The sequence below is a fragment of the Pelobates fuscus genome, chromosome 5, assembly GCF_036172605.1.
Source record: "Pelobates fuscus isolate aPelFus1 chromosome 5, aPelFus1.pri, whole genome shotgun sequence".
NCBI lineage: Eukaryota > Metazoa > Chordata > Amphibia > Anura > Pelobatidae > Pelobates > Pelobates fuscus.
Window position 1 is genome coordinate 364,109,364 of NC_086321.1, and position 18,630 is coordinate 364,127,993.

An 18,630-nucleotide genomic window follows, 5' to 3' on the forward strand; every position below is an offset into this window, starting at 1 on the left:
AAGGTCACAGACTGGCCTTTGAGAAATACATTTAAAAAACGTCAGAATCCATTTTTTAGGCATCACTGATGTTCCTTGGGTGGACATGCACACATTGTGGGTTATTCAATAAAACTGTAAGATTATCAGGAACTCAAAGTGGATTTCAAACCTGAGGCCAAAATAGCCAAAACTGAATAGGACTTCATTCTTTTAGCTTGAATTCTTTTTAAATTCCCATCAATTCACACTTTAGCAAATAAACCAGAATGCATTGGTGCTCTTACCAATCTTTGCATTTGGTGGGCATCAGGGGGTAGACGTACAAAAATGTGCAACATTACTACTTTGAATTTACATCCACTATCACTGTTACAGGATGTTTGCATCTGGGGCCATTGGCTGTTGGGGAATAAAAAGTCAGCAGTATAATAAAATGTATATATAGTATACTTTTTTTTTTTAACATTTCAAAATGGGACTTAATTATTTTTATTTTAATATTTTTTATTATTAGCCAATAAAGAAATATCAAAATGGGACTTTACTCTCTGCATTGTGTTTTATGTATAGATTATTGGGCAACTATACCATTTTGCACAAGGGAAAAAGAATAAAATAAAATTGGGGCAGGGAGGGGGAAATCAATAATTCGTAAATCATACATTCTGGTGCCAAATGGAAGATTGTATATGTCCTCAATCTTTAGATCAGTTTGATTTAAAGAGACACTATAGTCACCAAAAATTTAGCGTAATGAAGCAGTTTTGGTGTACAGATCATGCCCCTGCAGTCTCTCTGCTAAATTCTCCATCATTTAGTAGTTAAATCCCTTTGTTTAACCCCTTAAGGACCAAACTTCTGGAATAAAAGGGAATCATGACATGTCACGTGTCCTTAAGGGGTTAAACCCTAGTCACACCGCCCTGCATGTGACTTGCAGAGCTTTGCGAAAGTCATCTAATGTTTACACTTCCTTTATTACAAATTCTGTTTAATTTAGACTTTCCCCATCTCCTTCTCTGTTAATAGCTTGCTAGACCCGACAAGAGCCTCCTGTATGCGATTAAAGCTCAGTTTACAGAGCAGGAGATAAAAACTTCTAAAGTTAGTTACATCTGATTGCAAGTGAAACCATGTAATTTTTTTCATGATGGCTGTGTGAGTCACACACAGGGGAGGTGTGGCCGGGGCTGCATAAACAGAAATAACGTGATTTAACTCCTAAATGGCAGAGAATTGAGCAGTGAGACTGCAGGGGCATGATCTATACACCAAAACTGCTTCATTAAGCCAACGTTTTGGTGACTATAGTGTCCCTTTAATTTCAGTCTTAATTTGAAGTAAAGCAGCCCAGGTTCAAACACAGAGGCAATAATAAACAAACTACCTCCTTAGGTGAACAGACCAGCACTGATATAAGGAAGGACTTGGGTTTCAAATACACACAGGAATACTAGTTGGATGGTATTGTCCTCTACAGCAAGTTCAAGGTTTCCCCCATAATGCACTGTTCATCTTAAAGTCAACACCACAATCATTCACATAATAATGTATTGACTAACAGGGCTAATCAGCATTTCTCTCAATAGTTAATAGTTATAGCAGTGGAACATCAAAAGAACCAGCATTTAAAGATTATTTAACCTGAAGTGGAAATCCTGGTTAACGTGATTCTGTACAATTGAATTAAAATTGTGAGATTGTTTATTACATTCCTAAAAATAAGGAGAGAAAATTATAGAAAAAACACTTTATAATTAAAGTTGCGGGCGGCTTCTGCCGTGTGATATTAACCCCCCCCCCCTTTTTTTTTTAACCAAACACTGGCAAGAAGTACTAACAAAGTAATAGAGGCAAATAACTTTCCTGAGATGGCAGGTGGTTTATGAAACAATCGGTTGTCCTCCTTAGGTTGGTTTTTACCCTTTTAGTGCCAGAAGAGATTAAATAAATTAAGTTTCACAGTGTATTCTCACTGCTCAAGGATCGCATACATTTTTGGAGTGCCAAAAGCATGTGTAAGACAAGGCATTGGCCAAACATTTAGCATAGAAAGGGGGAAAAAAAAAAAAAAACTTTCCTGCAGCAGTTCAGAAAAGGCCAACACACATGTTCTTAGGATCCAAACATTAAGGAGGAGGTGGGTATCAACAGCAAATCATGAAAAAAAACCAACAAAAAAAAAACCCACATAATTGGTTCATCAAAACAAAAATAAATAAATAATAAACCTGGTAATGAGAATAAAAAACTACAAATAAACCGTGCAGGGAAATGTGTAAATCGTGTCTGTCAAGACATATTTGACCATCAGCCGATGGGGACAGGAACCAAAGTCAGTAGCTACCAGCGATCAGCAGCCAAAGCTCGAGTCTTGCGAACGTCCAAAACGAGGATTTATCCATGTAAATGTTAAAGTGTCAGACGACCTAAAGAAACCAGGGACATTGAGAGGTTAACGCAGGCAAGGGTTTAATCAGGCAGAATACCTAATGAATGGCTTGATCTCACCATTTCTGGCATTTCTCCACATATTCCCTAACATTGCATGAAATTAAACAAACTAGGAATAAAAAAGGTATACATACGAATACAGAGCAATAAATACTCTACATACACACAAGCAAACACATTGAATACTGCTAGCATAATGGAAGTGGCTGCAATAATAACTTGTGTCCAGAAGGTGGCATTGCAGAGTGCCTTCTCCATTATGCACACGTTTTCCGACAAATTGGATTGTAGGTTCGGTTATATAAATAAAGGTTAATGTACAAAGCATTTTTGGATAGCAGACAAGAGATTGTCCACACAGCAGGATATAGATTGGAATAGAACTTTCCTCTCAACATTTTAACCCAGTTAGGACAGGAAATTGGCCAAGTTCTGAACCAAAACCTAGAATTTGAGCCATGTGTCTGTTCAACCATAATTTACCTCTTTAATAAGTGCAACCACACTTCTATATTTATCCATCTATCATTTTGTTCATTAGAAAGGGGGCCCTCATCTGAAATCATTTATATATGAAACAAATTTAATATGAGGAACCCCCCCCCCCAAAAAAAAAAAAAAAAAACAACCACCCCCCAACAATTTAGAAGGAAAGAAAAACCAAAAACACAGTCAACACATTCTCCAGGGCAGTGCAATGGGTGGGCTAACAGAAGTATTTGCAACAAGATTAGTTGGATACACAGGAACAGAGGGTGTTGAGGGCCCTGTTCAAACAAGCTTACATTCTAGAGGGAGTGGGGTTAAGTGACAAAAGAGGTAAGGGTAGGAGGTATAGGAAAAAGTAGGTCACAAGAATAGTTACCAAGGTGTGGGCAGGGAAAGTCATTAACAGTTAAATGGGTATGTTCTTTTCTAAAGAACTAAGGTTTTGAATGATCTTCTGAAGAAACAGACCGGGTGAGAGTTTAACAGAGCAAGGAAGAAAGTTCCAAAGGAGCGAAGCAGCCCTAGAGAAGTCTTGAAGGTGTGCATTTTTTGGTGGGAGTACGAACAGAGGATAGACTCAGATCTTCAGCAGAATGTAGGGGCCTGGACAGGACATACTTGTGTATTAGTAAAGATTGGTAGTTAGGAGCAGCATTGTGTAGGAGTTTTGTAAGCAAGCGCCATCATTTTAAATTGAGCCCTATATATTACAGGAAGCCAGTGTAAGGACTGACAGAGGGAAAGCATGGGGGTGCGGGAGGACCAGAAGATGAGCCTTGCCGCCACATTCATTAGAAACTGTAATGGGGCAAGCTGGGAACATGCAAGACTACTGGGAAGCAGAATGCAGTAGTCAAGGTGAGAGCGGATAGTGGAAGCACTTTAGCCGCAGCTGGCATTAGAGGCGGATGCAAGCTATGTTTTTGAGATGGAAGTGGCGAATGACTGGACATAAGGGGTGAAGGAGAGGTTGAAGTCAAATAGACCACCTAGGCAGCGAGCTTATGGTAGTGCCATTGATTTAGGAGGGGTACTCCAGTGTCTGCCTTCCTCAAAAAAAAAAAAAAGAAAAAAAGAAAAAAAAAAAAAGAAAGATGATAAGCTCTGTTTTGGAAAGGTTAACTAGGAAAATGAGCAGCCAGCCATCTAGTTAAAAATAGCAGAGAGGCATTCAATAGACAATAGTCAAGAGAAACAGCAAGAGATCAGGAGAAGACAGATTTGCCTGTCATCCGCACAAAGAGAATAATGGAAGTTAAGAGCACTAGGAGTTCACCAAGAGAGCCAGTATGGAGACCAAGGAAAGAACCTCGGGGAACACCAACAGAGAGGTTTTGCCCTAAGAGGGAGAGCCAGAAACCCCCTCCCCCCCCACCCCCCCCAAAAAAAACACAGCTGAACGAGCATTGGGAGAGGTAGGAAGAGAACCAGGAAAGAGCAGGGTTTCATAGACCAAGATTACAGAGGATGAGAAGAAGTTGTTTATGATAAACCGCAATTGAAAGCAGCAGAAAGGTCTGGAAAATAAGGGTGAGGGGGAGAGGGATAGCAACCAGTGTATTTAGCAGCAATAACATCACTGGATACTTTGGCCAGGCCAGTTTTAAACAAAGTGAAGAGCGCAGAATCCAGACTGAAGTTGGATTCAAGAAAGTCTGTCAAACTAGTGTACACAACTCTCGTGGATCCTGGAGGCAAATGATTCCAAGATGGGGCAGTAGTTGGATGGGGATTTAGAGTCACAACGGTTTTATTTCCTTCTTTTTAATAATTGGGGTGATTCTTGCATGCTTGAAGGGCAGAGCAAGAGGAGAAAGAACAATGAGATGTGAGGGAACAAGTGATGTGCTGGAGGACATCTCAGTGAAAAAAGTTGCAAAGTTGTAGCGTTCGAGTTAGGAGGAGCAGCGACAGGGCAAAGTAGAGAATTAAAAACATGAAAGAAGAATGTGGGTTCTCAGGAGAGCGTGGTTATGATGGTATTGAAGTAGATTTATTATTTAACATTTTTTTTAATGGAGGAACGAGTCAAACTGTACGAGTATTATAAAATTACAGTGGAGGAAGCCAGATTCAGAAGGATAGACTTTCTCCAGCAGCGTTCTGCAGTTTTGAAGGCAATGGGCCGGGGTTGTAACCAGGGTCACTTACAAAGTTTAATATAGGAGGTGCAATGAGTTCAGATAAGAGGGTGCAGTTGCAGAGGGAGATTGCAGAGTTAGGGCAGGTGAGGTTTGAGATGGGTAAAACTAGAGAGAGTTTGGTGGAGAATTGCTGTAGGTCAAGACAGAGGTTTCTATGAGATTGATGTACCGAGGGAGTTATGCCGATTTTAAGGGTCCGCAGATAGTGGTCAAAGGAAATGGAACACTGGGAAGATTTAAAAAAAAAAAATAAAAAAAAATGATAGATTGTGCAGAATACCTACAAAGGGAACACGGTTGATCTAATTTTTAAGAAATCTCCGTACAATCTGTAATCTCTCCAATGTTCAGTTTCATCTGACCAACCTCTGGATATACTTTGCCATCTCTCAGATTCATGGGCATTGACCATGTCCCAGAGCTCTTCTCAGGAGAGAGAGGCGTTTTGTAAATATACACAATTGAGACCCTGCCCCCATTAGGACTCCATGAACAAAAAAAATAAAATAAAAAAAACCCATTGCATTTTGCCTATTCAGTGGTTTAATGCCATTTCTGTTTTGACACAAGGATTATAGCCTATAGTTTATCCCCATGCATTATTGATTGATGTATTTTTTTTATGCTGCTGATGCAGTACATCTTTTCTCTGTTACTTTGCATCATCGGGTTATTCCTTAAACAGATTCTTGGTGTGGGGCCCTCTGTCCTTACACTGCTCTTTGTGCATTTCATCCTGGGCTGATTGCCTGAAACACTGTCTCACAGCTTTAACAAGTGAATACTTTGTACGTAGTGTATATATATTGTTTCTAGGTGTAGCTCTCGTTATCCAACAGAATTTTTTTTTTTCTTCTCTTAAATATATTTTTGTGTACACCCACTACGCTACACGTGGACTTTATGGCGGTTTACTAGTTTATGTCGATTGTGCATAGTTGCCTAGATTAAAGTACACGTCATTTAGCCTCTTTTCTGATCTCTAGCCCCTTTTCCAAATCATCCTCTTTTGTTTTGCTAGTTTCTCGAAATAAATAAAAACATTAAAAAAATAAAAAATAAAATATTGATGGCGTTCTTAAATGTTGACTGGTATTGTGAAATACTGCACAAATAAAAACAATTACATTTACACTATATACACACACACACACACACACGTCCTTGTTATTGGATAATACACACACACACACACACACGTGCAAACAATGAAAAATAGGGAAAAAAATATTTCACATAATGTCAATTTTAATTTATTACACACACAAAAAAAGTTTTGGCGTATGAATGCAGTTATTGTTTTTGTAGTGTGTGTTTTAATGCCGGGGGTGTATTTGTGTACAGTGTTAGCATTAGAATGCTAGGGTGTACGTACGGCCACAGATGCACGGTTACATACAGACACAAGTACACACACACACACACGCTACAACTGTTTTAGCTATAGGTTTTAGCTCCCATCCCGTGTGTGCGCAGCTCTTCGGCTCTTATGCACTTCCTCCATACCCGCTTACCCCAGGTGCCTTTCTTACTGCTTATACTAAAAACTATTGTTTTTGGCTTCAGGTCTCTTGTCAATAGATGTATACATTTTTAATTTTCTTTAAAAATAAATAAACAAAAACACATAAACTTTCCAACTTGGAACCCTGAAAGGCTGGCAAATACGCAAGGACAAGTAAGTACTACAATCCAGACTAGTATACTAGGGAACATTCGGTTCGATTTTCATGATTTTGGGACGTTTATTTTGCTTCTTCCATACCCACAAATTTTTTGTATACATCATCATGATCTGTGCACATCATGTCTTACTGTGATTTCCGTTCAGTAACTTCGGGTTCTGGAGAGTAGAGTGACCTCTACTGGCGGACAAATGGCATTACAGCGCCTTGGTACTTTTTGGAACAACCTTACTAAATGCTAGTATTACTCAGTACTGTAGTAACAAAAATGACCTCTAGTGACTAAGATAACAAAAAAAAAATAGGAGGGGGTATGGAAGAAGCAAAATAAACGTCCCAAAATGAGAAAAAAAAAACGAACCGGCTGTTCCCTAGTATACTAGTCCCGATTGTAGTATTTACTTGTCCGTCTCAATCTCCATCACCTTGCCTCCTCTCTTGGGGGGGGAGGTGGGGTACAGCCAGCTATTTCTGCGGGCCTAATTCAGGGGCACTGCTTGACAGCCGTACTGTAGTGGTTCTGGACCCTATTATGTCCCTTTAAAAAAAAAAAAAAAAAAAATAATATAGGAAAAGTTTCAAGTGGTTCTGTTTTTGATTTTTTGGGTTTTTTTTTTTTTTTTTAATGACCAATGTATTTACACAGGGAGGTAAAAGAAAACCTCCAGAAAATAAAACCCATGTACAACTGTACAGGACATTGCAAACGCGAATTTAAGATTGTGTGGTGTTGGTGGGTTTGAGTTTATAAGGGCCTGCATTCAAGGGGTCTACTTGAACCTGTTGCTTGTAACCACAGCAAATTGAAAAAATTACACAAATCTCTACAAAGTGACCCTTTTGGTCCATAATGCAGAGGGAGACGCTGCATTTATTTTCTGACCACACAGTTTGTGCAGAGTTTGAAAGGTGCGTGGGTTCACGTTATTCAATACTCACCCCGCATGGCTCTTCTCCAGAGCAGGAGACTTGGCTACACACAGGTATGCTGGTAGTAAGAGTAAGCCCTGTGCCAGCGTTTTCCCCCATGAAGTTTTCAATAGACGATAACAGCAGCTGTATGATTGCCATCAGCCGATTATAAACATATATAAATATAATTTTTTGGGGGTCCTGCAAGTCCTACACAGAAAATCTCTTCCCTGTATTCCTAGATTTACTGCATGTCCGAGTAGCCAGAAAACCTCTAAACAGCGAGCGACAAGCTACATCATGTTTTCAGAAATGGCTGCATTCCATGTATATTATTTTGTGAAAAGGCATTGTGCAAAGTAAACTCTTGCTCATTGCTGATCCTTTAACCCATTAAGGACACGACATATCATGATTCCCTTTTATTCCAGAAGTTTGGTCCTTAAGGGGTTAAAAGGAGAAAAAAAAAACAAAACACAAATGCCCTAACATCTAAAGTTTCCTTTGTTTGTTACAAAAGTGCAGAAAGGCAGACATAGCTAAAACCTTAGTAAACCTCTGCCCTTATATAGTTCGTAGGAACGCTGCAGATTTACTTAACTGCAATAGGATGGAAAGCAGATCATGCACGCTATTGGCTTCGTTCGTGTTTTAGCCCACGAATGAAGGTACTAAAAAGGGACACTCCATAGCCAAAATTAAATATCACCATTTAGTAGATAACCCAAATAAAACCATGCATCTTGTCTTTCCATTCTAACCCCGCCCAGACTTTGTGGCTATCCAATCACAGACTTCCTAATGCAGCTTAATGAGAAGTCTTTGCAAGGCAGGTACTCTGGGTAACTACTGCTTCTTGAGTTTAGATCCACTGAGCTAACCAAAGCAGGAAGTAAACACGACAGGTTGTCCTTATAAAAAAAAAAAAAAAAAAAAGTTTTTGCAAATTAATAGAAATATAATTTTTCCCCCTCCAAGCTATGCATTTTTTTTTGTTCAACAAAAACATAAAATGACCAAAGTTCACACTTAACAGGGTGTAGTGTTGACTATCTAGAGCGTGGCACACCTCTTGCCTTGGTTTAAGATACCTGAAGCTTTGATCTTCGTAATTATTCTGCTTGCCTGCCAAGTTACCATGTGAAAATGACACATCATGACCATAGTAAACATCTTGAGACTCAGGGGCGAGTACTTCTGGAATACTCCCAAAATATATAGATAAACTGGCAAACGTTTCTTGTATAGACAAGACACAATGAGTTTACAGGACAAACACGTACACCTGGCACATCGTGTCACTCCACATGAATGAACCTCTCACCTAGGGCAGCAAGGTGGCTTAAAACAGATTTGTGTGCAACATTAGTCTTCCAATTCTGCATTATTGTTCGTTCATGTTTTCAAGTTAAGACCCAAGGGAGATTGCGCAGCTTAGCTGACAAGGGTGTGGAAGTGTGGGAATGGAGGAGCGGGGATTGGCCAGTATGTGTGTGTGTGTGTGTGTGGGAGTGCTTGAGTTTGGTACGAAGGGGTGGGGACTAGTTAGCTTACCTTAGTGCCACTTAGGATTCGGCCAGCAACAGTTTCCCTCCTGTGCCTGCTACATTTGTTGCTGGGCCTGTGGGTTTACAGCCTTTGGGCATGGATCTCAAGGCCATTTTGGCAGCTCTCAGGGCTACTGCAGTGCAGGATGGTGGCCAGCAGCTCTGCAAGCGGTTTTTTTCAACTTCTCCCTCCTCAGCCAGCTGCTGGTGTGGAGTCTCCTCCTCTGGCCTCCACTTCGGGCAGCTAGACAAGCACAGGACGGCGCTCCCGCCTGCCGGCTCGCCTGAGCCTTGGTTCATCTCACCTCGGTATAGGAGCCAAAGTCTAGGCCCAAGACTTCGATGGGCCCGCGTGTCGGAACCACCTGCTCTCTACTCTCCCCCTCTTGGCAGGGCTGCGACAATGAGCGTGGACCATGCTTAAACGCGATCCTGTGGTCGGTATGTCACTCAATGGGCAGCGCTTTTGCTATGAGGATGGTGTTGGTGAATAAGCCACAGGGGGCTGTGCAGGGTAGTAACCTCCCACCACCTAGGAGAGGGTAGGGATGGGGGCCCCTCAGGCTTCTGCTAGCCCCTCTGGTGTAGTGGGGTCCCTCCCCCATTCTGTTTTGGTGGCTCCCCCTCCCTTCTACTACTCTGGGGCGCAGACTCAAGATTTGGAAAGGGGAATTTGTCTAGAATTTTCTCTCTCCTGCCATTGGGGGAAAATGAGGGTAGGGACTCCGACAAGAAGTAAGAGAAGGAAGAGTTTCGGTACTGCAAGATTCCAAAAACTTTCAGGAAATGGATCCGAGACTTTTCCATCCTGGCGAGTGTTATTGAAAAAAGAAAAAGAAAAAAAAAAAAAAAAGAAAAAAAAAAAAAGTTTCCCCAAAAGTGCTCAGCTTTCTTCTGTTATCGGGACACCATATGGAATGCTTGCCGTACCTATGGTGGCTTGGGCTGGTATGACGAGCAATTTCATCAGCGTCTCGCGGTCCGCCCCTCTATTTGCTGGGACATTGGCTCTACATTATGACTTGCTCGGCACCCCACCGGGGGGGGGGGTCCTGGTCTTTGCTTGGGTGGGCCCATGGAGGGGCTGCCTCCGCCAAGTTCAATGACAGTCACTGTAAGTGGGGTGCCTCTTACCGCTTTAAGCATGAAAGCTCTGGGTATGGGGGTTCCCACCCAGTTACGCATTGTCTCAAGGTGGGTAAGCTGGATGACCAACGTGACCTGGGAGCAGGGGGTGACATCGCTGATGGCTCAAGAGAAACCAGTAGGGCCGGTCGCATGTCTTAGTTTGTTGTGGCATCGCGATTGATTGGGGAGCTGTTGCGTGCTGCACCGGGACATGTTGTTCGCTTGGTGCTTTGCAGGAGATTCCGGGGTGCCGGCTGCGTTCTCTTTTGGGCAAGTTGGGGTTGTCCCGCCGCGGCACTTCATTCGACTTACGCGAGTTGCAGGGTGACCTACAGGGATGGGATTTCTTCCTGATTGTGTGTTGGCTGGTCCTATAGGAAGCGCCCTTGTGTCCAATGCCAACATTCACCGGTCTCCGGTTGCTGCAGGTTCAGCCGGTTTCGGGGCAATTTTGTGTCGGAATGGTGTGATAATACTTGACCGGTTAGCTAGTGCGCCTCGGGTCTTCCTTGGAAAAATCAAGATGCTTGTCTGTGTTCAGGGTTCCCCTAGGTCTGCTATGGCAAGGCTTGGGACGCAGGGGGTGGACTGGGGCAGGGAGGTTTTCTGTCTCGCCAGCTCGATTGCGAGCTTGGATTCTGCTTTTGGGGGCTCCGGTGTCCTTTGGTGTGTCTCTTTTGGCGCTCTCATCTCGCTATTTTAAGTCTAGCTTTTGGCGGTATGTTTCCAGGGACTTTGTGATGCCATTGGCTGTTCTCTTTTGGGCAGGGTAAGTGTGAGGTTTGTGGGCGGTTCCTGGGATCTGACATTTGTCCCGGGATGGTTTTTCTGTCTATTGTTGCTCCGCCCGTTTTTGTTGTCCTCTATTGGTTTAGGCTGATGGGCGTTTTCAGTTTTGGGATGGCAACAGTGCTGTTTTTGGGGGTCCCTGTTCTCACAGTGGTACTTCGATGGAGGCCTCACAGCTTGGTATGCTGGACCCAGTTGTTCGGGGGATCAGGAGATGGGATTCTAGGGGTTTGCTTCAGGGTGCGCCATGTTGGTCGTCCCCCGTGATGTATGCCCAATTCCCACTATGTACATACATGGAGATCTGTGCAATTTGAGAATGTGCACACCGTACGGTTTATGACAGAGACTCACTTCATCTCAGAGGAGGAGAAAGAGGTCTGCCACAAGCATGTACAACTCAGATGTCTGCACAGCCAAATTCACAAAACTGTGGACCTTGCAGTAAGTAAACTGCTAGAGAGAGGGTTGGCCTGCCTTAGATTTGGCGCCTCCTTAGTCACACCACTTCATCCCTTTGTCCTCTGGTTATTCACTTATGGAGAAACCAGAGACAAGTCATCAGCTATTGTGGCGTTTATCACAGTGGGACTCTGACATACAATAATTCACATTACTGTGTTTTGCAGCGATTGGGCTCTGTGATGCACTACTGCCTGCGTGTGCCAGTCCGTGCTTTTGCATGTCTGCAAAGACATTTAAAAAAAAAAAAAAGACAAAAAAAATTACTTATTATAAAGCTTTTTTAACCCCCTCCTGCTTAGTTACCTAGAGGAATGAGAGGAAAGTTGCTACTTGGTGGTCAAGAGTCTGTGTTCCCTAATATCCTATTTGGACCTGGTATTATTTTATTATACATTTTTACTAAAGCAATATATATTTTCTACCCCTCCTGAGTCCAGCTCCAGTACCTCTGGCAGTAAGGAAGTGGATCTACCCCCATAGATCGGGGGAGGCACCCTTGGGCGAGTTACTCTCATCTATCTTGTGAGTTATACCTTTTATGTGCTAACAGTATTACACTATTACTGGTTTTTGTTTTGTAGATTCACAGCTGTATCCCCCATATTGTTTGTACCTACCTGTGTTCCCTAAGCAGGCTTTTGCAAAGAATCAGAGTGTTGGCATGGTAACCCATAGGACTCCAACGAGTGATGCCCCAGGTCACCACTCACTATGCCTCCGCCTGGCAGACTAAGTATGCAGTGGCCACAGGAGTCTCCAGTCAGCTCCAAGACCGAGTGGGTCGCCTTTTGGTGAAACAGCTGTGCAGCTGCCTGGTGCCCCTGCTGCCATTTTACTCTGTATGGCTGCAAAGCTCACAAACCCCAAAAGGTAGACCAGAATGAGAAGCCTGTTCTGGGTCAGGGTGGAGAGAGTTAATAGGCGCAAAGTTTTGAGGTTACATAGCTGAAAAGAGGCTTGCGTCCATCAAGTTCAGCCTTCCTCACATATGTTATTTTCTGTTGATCCAAAAGAAGGCAACAAAAAAAAAAAAAAAAAAAAAGTGTAGTTTTGGAATAAAAAATAAAATAAAAATAAATAAAAAAACACATAACACACAATTCATACACCATTAGAACTCTCATTCAGATTCAAGAATCATTAAGCAACATAAGTAAGACGCTGCAGTAGTTTTGGTGTCTGGAGTATAGTAGTCATACCATTTGTTAACAGTTTAACTTCTTAGCCGGGGTCCACTCGGCACCGCTCCCGGCTGCTATTTAAAAAAAAAAAAAAGTTTTTTTGTACTAAAGAGAATTCAAAGTGAATATTTAAGGCCAGACTAGAGAAAAAAAAACAAACAAAAAAAACAAAACATAGCTGAGTGAGTGAATTTCTCCGATTTGGCCGTTTTCACCATAAAGGGACACTATAAGCCGGGGTAGGCAACTTTTGGCACTCCAGATGTTATGGACAAAGGTACATTGAGACAATACGCATATCACACTCAAGCTTGTATAGCTCAGCCAGTTTCATACAGGCTCTTTTAAATGAGAGTGCAATTTGTATTTTTTTTTTTTTTTTTTTTAAGTCTATTTAGCTGAAGTACATACTGTATTGCCCTATGACAGTATGTGTACTGTTTTACAGTAGCTGCCCCTGATACGCATATTAAATACCATTGCACATATATGGTTTTTATTGTGGCACACTACGACAGTGTTTCAGTGCAGTGTTCACTTTATGGTTGGTGTTCGTTCCCTGGAGCGGTCTCCTCTTAAGAGGTTAAACCATTCTCAAATAGTTTAACCCCAAAATCTGTATTCCAGCGCTGACTCTCCCAGATAGGAAGACAAACTGCTAGCAGATTTACTACTTGTACTGGGGAAAAGGGTGCCAGGGCATCCTGTAGTGGTTATGGTGTTCTTTTAAGAACCAGGAGCCAATCAACATTTTATTATGGCCAAAGAGTCATTTGGTAGTGGTAAGAGGTCCTGCATTTAAAATTAGCCACTATATCAACCCAGACCCTTTCCCAACAGAACATGTAATAACATGCGTTCTTGTCCACAAAGAGACAGGTCCAATTACATTCTAGCCTGGATAACCAAGCCAATCCCAAGTTAATTATATCCGGAGGATTCATGGAAATGATTTGCATTCCTGTGAAAGGTAATTCTGGATAAAATAAGCACAGAGTGTATTTATACTCTCAATACCAATTGCACAGAACGGAAACCTGAATTTCACAATTCGGGGAAAAAAATAAATAAAAAATGATCTCATCTCGCTATAGTCTCAGCATAGTTATTTTTTTGCTTAATTTCTTCAAGTCACATTGCGGAACTAAATAAACCAAACATTTTAATTTATTTACTATATTGGGAACTGTGAAGAACTGACAAGAGAACTGTCGGTTTTACAATTTAGGACACAATTGCAATCTGAAAAGGCTATTTACTATCCGTGTGTTTCATTAGGAAAGAAAAATGTCAATTTCACATTTAAGGAGAAAAACAAACAAAAAAGCACTGGAACTATAGCAGACATGCCCAAATTTAACTTTGAATTCCCACTACTGTGAATTACCCCATTTCTTCACAGCCCTTGATTTAGTGAATACATCCCATTATTTGGGATATGTGACCTGCTGTGATTAAACAGCACCCAGTTTTGGTTATATTTTTTTTACAACTTTACACTGATACCATCACAGCTTATTCATCAAACTCAGAATTCTAGTGAATTCAGAATTGCGCTGTAGTGATTATGGTGCCACAAGTACCCTGCCACATTATACAGAGAATAGGAGCTAGATTTGCCCTAATTTTGAAGTTTGGGATATGTATATATAAAAAAAAATTGACAAAAATCAGCAGAAACATTACATTTGTTTCTATGGCGACTGCGCCACATTCTACAGATTGCACCCAAAACTGTTCAACAAACCTTTGCATCGAACCCAGTGATGGAGGACATAGTATGATTTATACCATGAAATATCCTACATTACAAACTATTTTTAAGCAGCACAAAGTTGTGAATGAGAAAGGTCAGAAGACACCCAATACAGGACTTACCTCTCAGTTCCAGATTATGGGACCTACACCAGTTTGTCTACTATGTGCTGGGTGATTGCTATCTTTGGGTTCCCATCCAAACAACTGACTGTACTTAGCTCCAGGTGGTTGCCACTGGACCTCAGAGAATCAAGGGGGCTGCTGAACCCATTATTGATAAAGACAGATGGGGTTAGATGGAGAGGTTCTCCAGGTTGGTTTGGAGTACGAAGGGTGTCTCTAGAGGAATCCTTTCTTTTAGCCCTTCTGGAGAACCTCTCTGAGAACTTCCTGGCTATCTGGGCTATGTTGCTCTTCTTCTGTGTCATAGAAGGGTCCATCATGAGTTCCTGCATGGAGACCTCCAGGTTGAAGGTGTACCACGCCAGCCACGAGAGCAGGCTGAAGAAGAGCATAATCCCACCGGTGTAGATGAGGAACTCCCCAAAACTCCTGCCATCCATCTCTAGGTTGACGAAGATCCCAATGAGTATAAGACCAAGTCCCACCACATCAGCCATCACGGCCAGCAGGAACAAAGCAGGACAACGGCCGACCACCCTCCGAGGTGAAGCCATGTCCGGCTCAGACACTATCCCCCTGTCCAGCCCAGGCCATGCACCTGGGAGCTCTTACCTTGATGATCACCTCCCGCCCACGTCATTCACTATTTGCATATTTTTGGGAAGTCACACCCACTGGCTTCCTCCTAGGATTAGGCGGATAGGACTGCCTCACCTGTCCTGATTATAATAGGAAGTATCTCTTTCCTTTCTGGAAAGATTAACAGAGTATTACTTCCATCTGCCTAGAACTCGCAGAACATCTCAGCTCGCCCCCACAGCATTGCATAGCATCTCAGCTCGCCCCCACAGCATTGCAGGGCATCTCATCTCGCTCTGCATGGTTATATGTCGTCTTGCCATGCTCTACAAGTCTGCAGGGCATCTCTCCAACATAATTTCAGAACACTGCAGAGCATCTCATCATGCTCAAACACTCTGCAGAGCATCTCCCCATGATCTAATTCCCACCCTATCGCATGGTCGCAACCCCCCACGTTGCCCTTCCTGTTGTGCTTTTATACCCCACCTCCTTTAAATTGTAAGTTTTTTTTTATCAGACTCCTCATCAACCTATTCTTCCTGTTAAATTTTGTATTGTTAAATTTCCCCCTTTATAACATTGCAGCAGAACATGTTAACTTTAGTAATAATAATAATAATAATAAACATCTACTGCATGCAGAACATCTCACTTTTCTGGGCTCACAGTGTCTCAGGGATCATCACAACATCAGTGCCTTGACCTGCAGGGCATTGCACCATGTACGGAATTCTGCAGAGCGTTTCACCATGTACAGAATTCTGCAGAGCGTTTCACCATGTGTCAGGAGTCTGCAGAGCATTGCACCATTTGCCAAGATTCAGCAGAGGATTTCACCATGTACCTCAGTGCTGTAAATCTTGTGAACCTTTTTGAGAACACTGTGTAAACATATTATAAATGTTCTCATTGTTTTTGATAGTTCCTGTATTATTTTCTTTCTGCCCCATATTTCCATATCTGGTTCATTCCTAACCATTTAGTGTCCCTGTTTATATAGGTCCTCTCACCCCCGCATGTGGCCTCAAAATAATAATACCCTTCCCAGTGCCGGGCTCTCTGGGTCCTGCTTACCTCTCCTCCGTGATGTCTTAGCGGAAGCAGGGCCTCATCCATGATAGACCAATCTAGAACTTACCATTTCTTGAACAGTTCCTACTTACTTGCCACTGAAAACCAATACGGTACACTCACCGTGTGTGAATTTGGTAATGTCTAGTGGTGAGTGGAAATTTTTAACCCTAGTCCAATCCAATGCTCCTCATAGAAGGACATTGAGGACCTCATGCGCAGTGAGTGCTGCACTTCCATCAAAGCTTCCCCTTAGGAAAGTATTGAACCAACGCTTTATTATGGGGTCTTCCACATTACGTGAACACGTTTTATTTGGTCCGTGCAGCAGAATTGCCATTGTTGGCTGTCAGAAAGCCAACCAGTAGAGGTGGATATAACTGTGCAATTTAAACATTTCGAAACAGCTCTGTTATACATTGCAGGGTTAAAACTACCGGACCTCTGCACCCAGACCACTTCATTGAGATTAAGTTGCTTGGGTGCATTAAGTGGTTCTTTAAGTGCATCCATATATATTGTATATCATTTAAAAAAAATAAGAAATATAAAAAATATATGTGTACATCACACAATATTAAATAGAAAAAAAAAATCCAAAACAAAACATAGTTTTTTTCAGTTTTACATTCAGTAATTTCTACACAACAATACAGTTGAAGAAAATGTAGCCCATGGAGCAGCGCAGCTAGGGGAGTGGGCCTTGACGGAGCCAGGAGGTAGGCATAACCGCCAAGGGAAGTTGAGTGACAGCTAGCAAGCTGGGGGCGGCGGAGCTACGATGGGAGCATTTATACTGGCCATTTTGTGAAGTGGCTATCTTAACTAAACCTAAACTTACCTGTTGTCTTTCAGGTTTGGGTAGGTTTTTTTTCTTTCTTTTTCAGATGGACCCTGTCGAAGAATTCCTTGCAGGCGTTCATCTGGTGGTGAGGGAGCGCGGTATCGCTTGGCTACAAGAGCGGATGGCATCCCATGGGCCTTCAGGTGGTCCGACGGAGGTTCTGCAGGGACGGCCCGCGCAGAGGACAAGGCCTCCCCAACCTTTGAGCCCCGGTTCAGTGCAGGCACAGAGGAGGAGCCCATCTATGGGAGCTGCTCCCGTGGCAGACGGGTCTGGAGCAGGCCGCATGGTTGAAGCGGCGGTCGGCGGGGAGAGAGCTGGGCCTGAGGTGTTGGCCGCGGAGGCCCTTGGCAGGTGGTCAATGCCAGGCGGCGTTGCTGGAGCGGGTCTCCATGTCTGAATCTCCCAGGTCAGGCTGTTCTCCGTCGGTTGGCGGCCTTGCAGGAAAGGTTGGGTGCTGAGGATGGCGGGCTCAGGTGTGACAGGGAGTGCAGCCAGGTCTGCGACCAATGCTGGAGATGCCCCTGCAGCTCTCGGTGAGTCGGCCTTGTATCCTTGGGGAGTGTGGGGCAGGATGTGGGAGCCCAGGGGCACGGAGTGTGGGGCAGGAAGGAGTGTGGTACAGCCCCGGCTGGGGCCAGGTCAACTGCGGTGGAGGCCAATATCCCAGTTGGGGCTAAGTCAGCGCGGGCGGCAGCTGGTTCAGGCAGCCAGGCAGGGACAGGATATAGCAGTACTACGGCCAGTGAGGTGCCAGGCAAGCCTACAAGGCAAGATAGAAGCTCTGATATCGGGGAAGCGGCCCAAGCGGTGCCTGGGGGGTGCAGCACGGCCCGTGCAGGGTCCTCAGGTGGGAGAGAGTGCGCACGGCTACATGAAGCCAGGCAGATGAATAGGCCGGATTGGGGGAGTCATGCTGCCCAAGAGTGCAGGGAGCACCGCTCTAGGACAAGGGATAGCGGATCATCGAGCCCCGTTATGATGTGGGGTTGGTGGGCTGGTGGACACGAGGCAGATGTGTGCCGGGAAAACCCTCACTGGCAGGAGGTAAAAGGGCAGACCACAACCACAGTGTTTTTTCCTCCAGGTAGGGCAGAGACCAAGAGATTGGCCCCACCTCCTCCTCCTCCAGGAAGGCCGAAGTCGGGCCACCAGAGCCTCTTGTACAGGTAAACACTTATTTGAGAGCGCAAAGCTGCTTCCGGTAACAGACCCTGCTCTGCTGTCAAGCTTAAAAATCAGGGTTGAGTAAGAGTCAGAATGGTAAATAGCATGATGTTGCACAGAGCTTAAGCAGTATGCAACCTCTTTGCTTGGCAGCCCACTCCCCTTGTCTTACTTCACAATTTGTCTTTAGTTTCTATAATAAAGGAGGTCCAAGATGCAATGATAATGGGTTATTATGCCCGAAACATTTGTACACTTATATTTCTAATAAATATGTGATGGCACTTGTTGCACATTCACGCTGTCTGC

At 43.4% G+C, this 18,630-nt stretch overlaps 1 protein-coding gene across 1 annotated transcript; it reads right to left on the reverse strand.

Moving 5' to 3' along the window:
- Positions 1-2,334: 2,334 nt before the first annotated feature.
- TMEM238L (transmembrane protein 238 like) lies at positions 2,335-15,255 on the reverse strand. The gene is made up of 2 exons (XM_063453374.1): positions 14,655-15,255; positions 2,335-2,411 (listed from the first exon to the last, which is right to left on the reverse strand). Exon 1 carries the CDS (start codon positions 15,209-15,211, stop codon positions 14,678-14,680), a length of 534 nt encoding a protein of 177 aa, XP_063309444.1. The 5' UTR covers positions 15,212-15,255; the 3' UTR covers positions 2,335-2,411; positions 14,655-14,677.
- Positions 15,256-18,630: the final 3,375 nt, after the last annotated feature.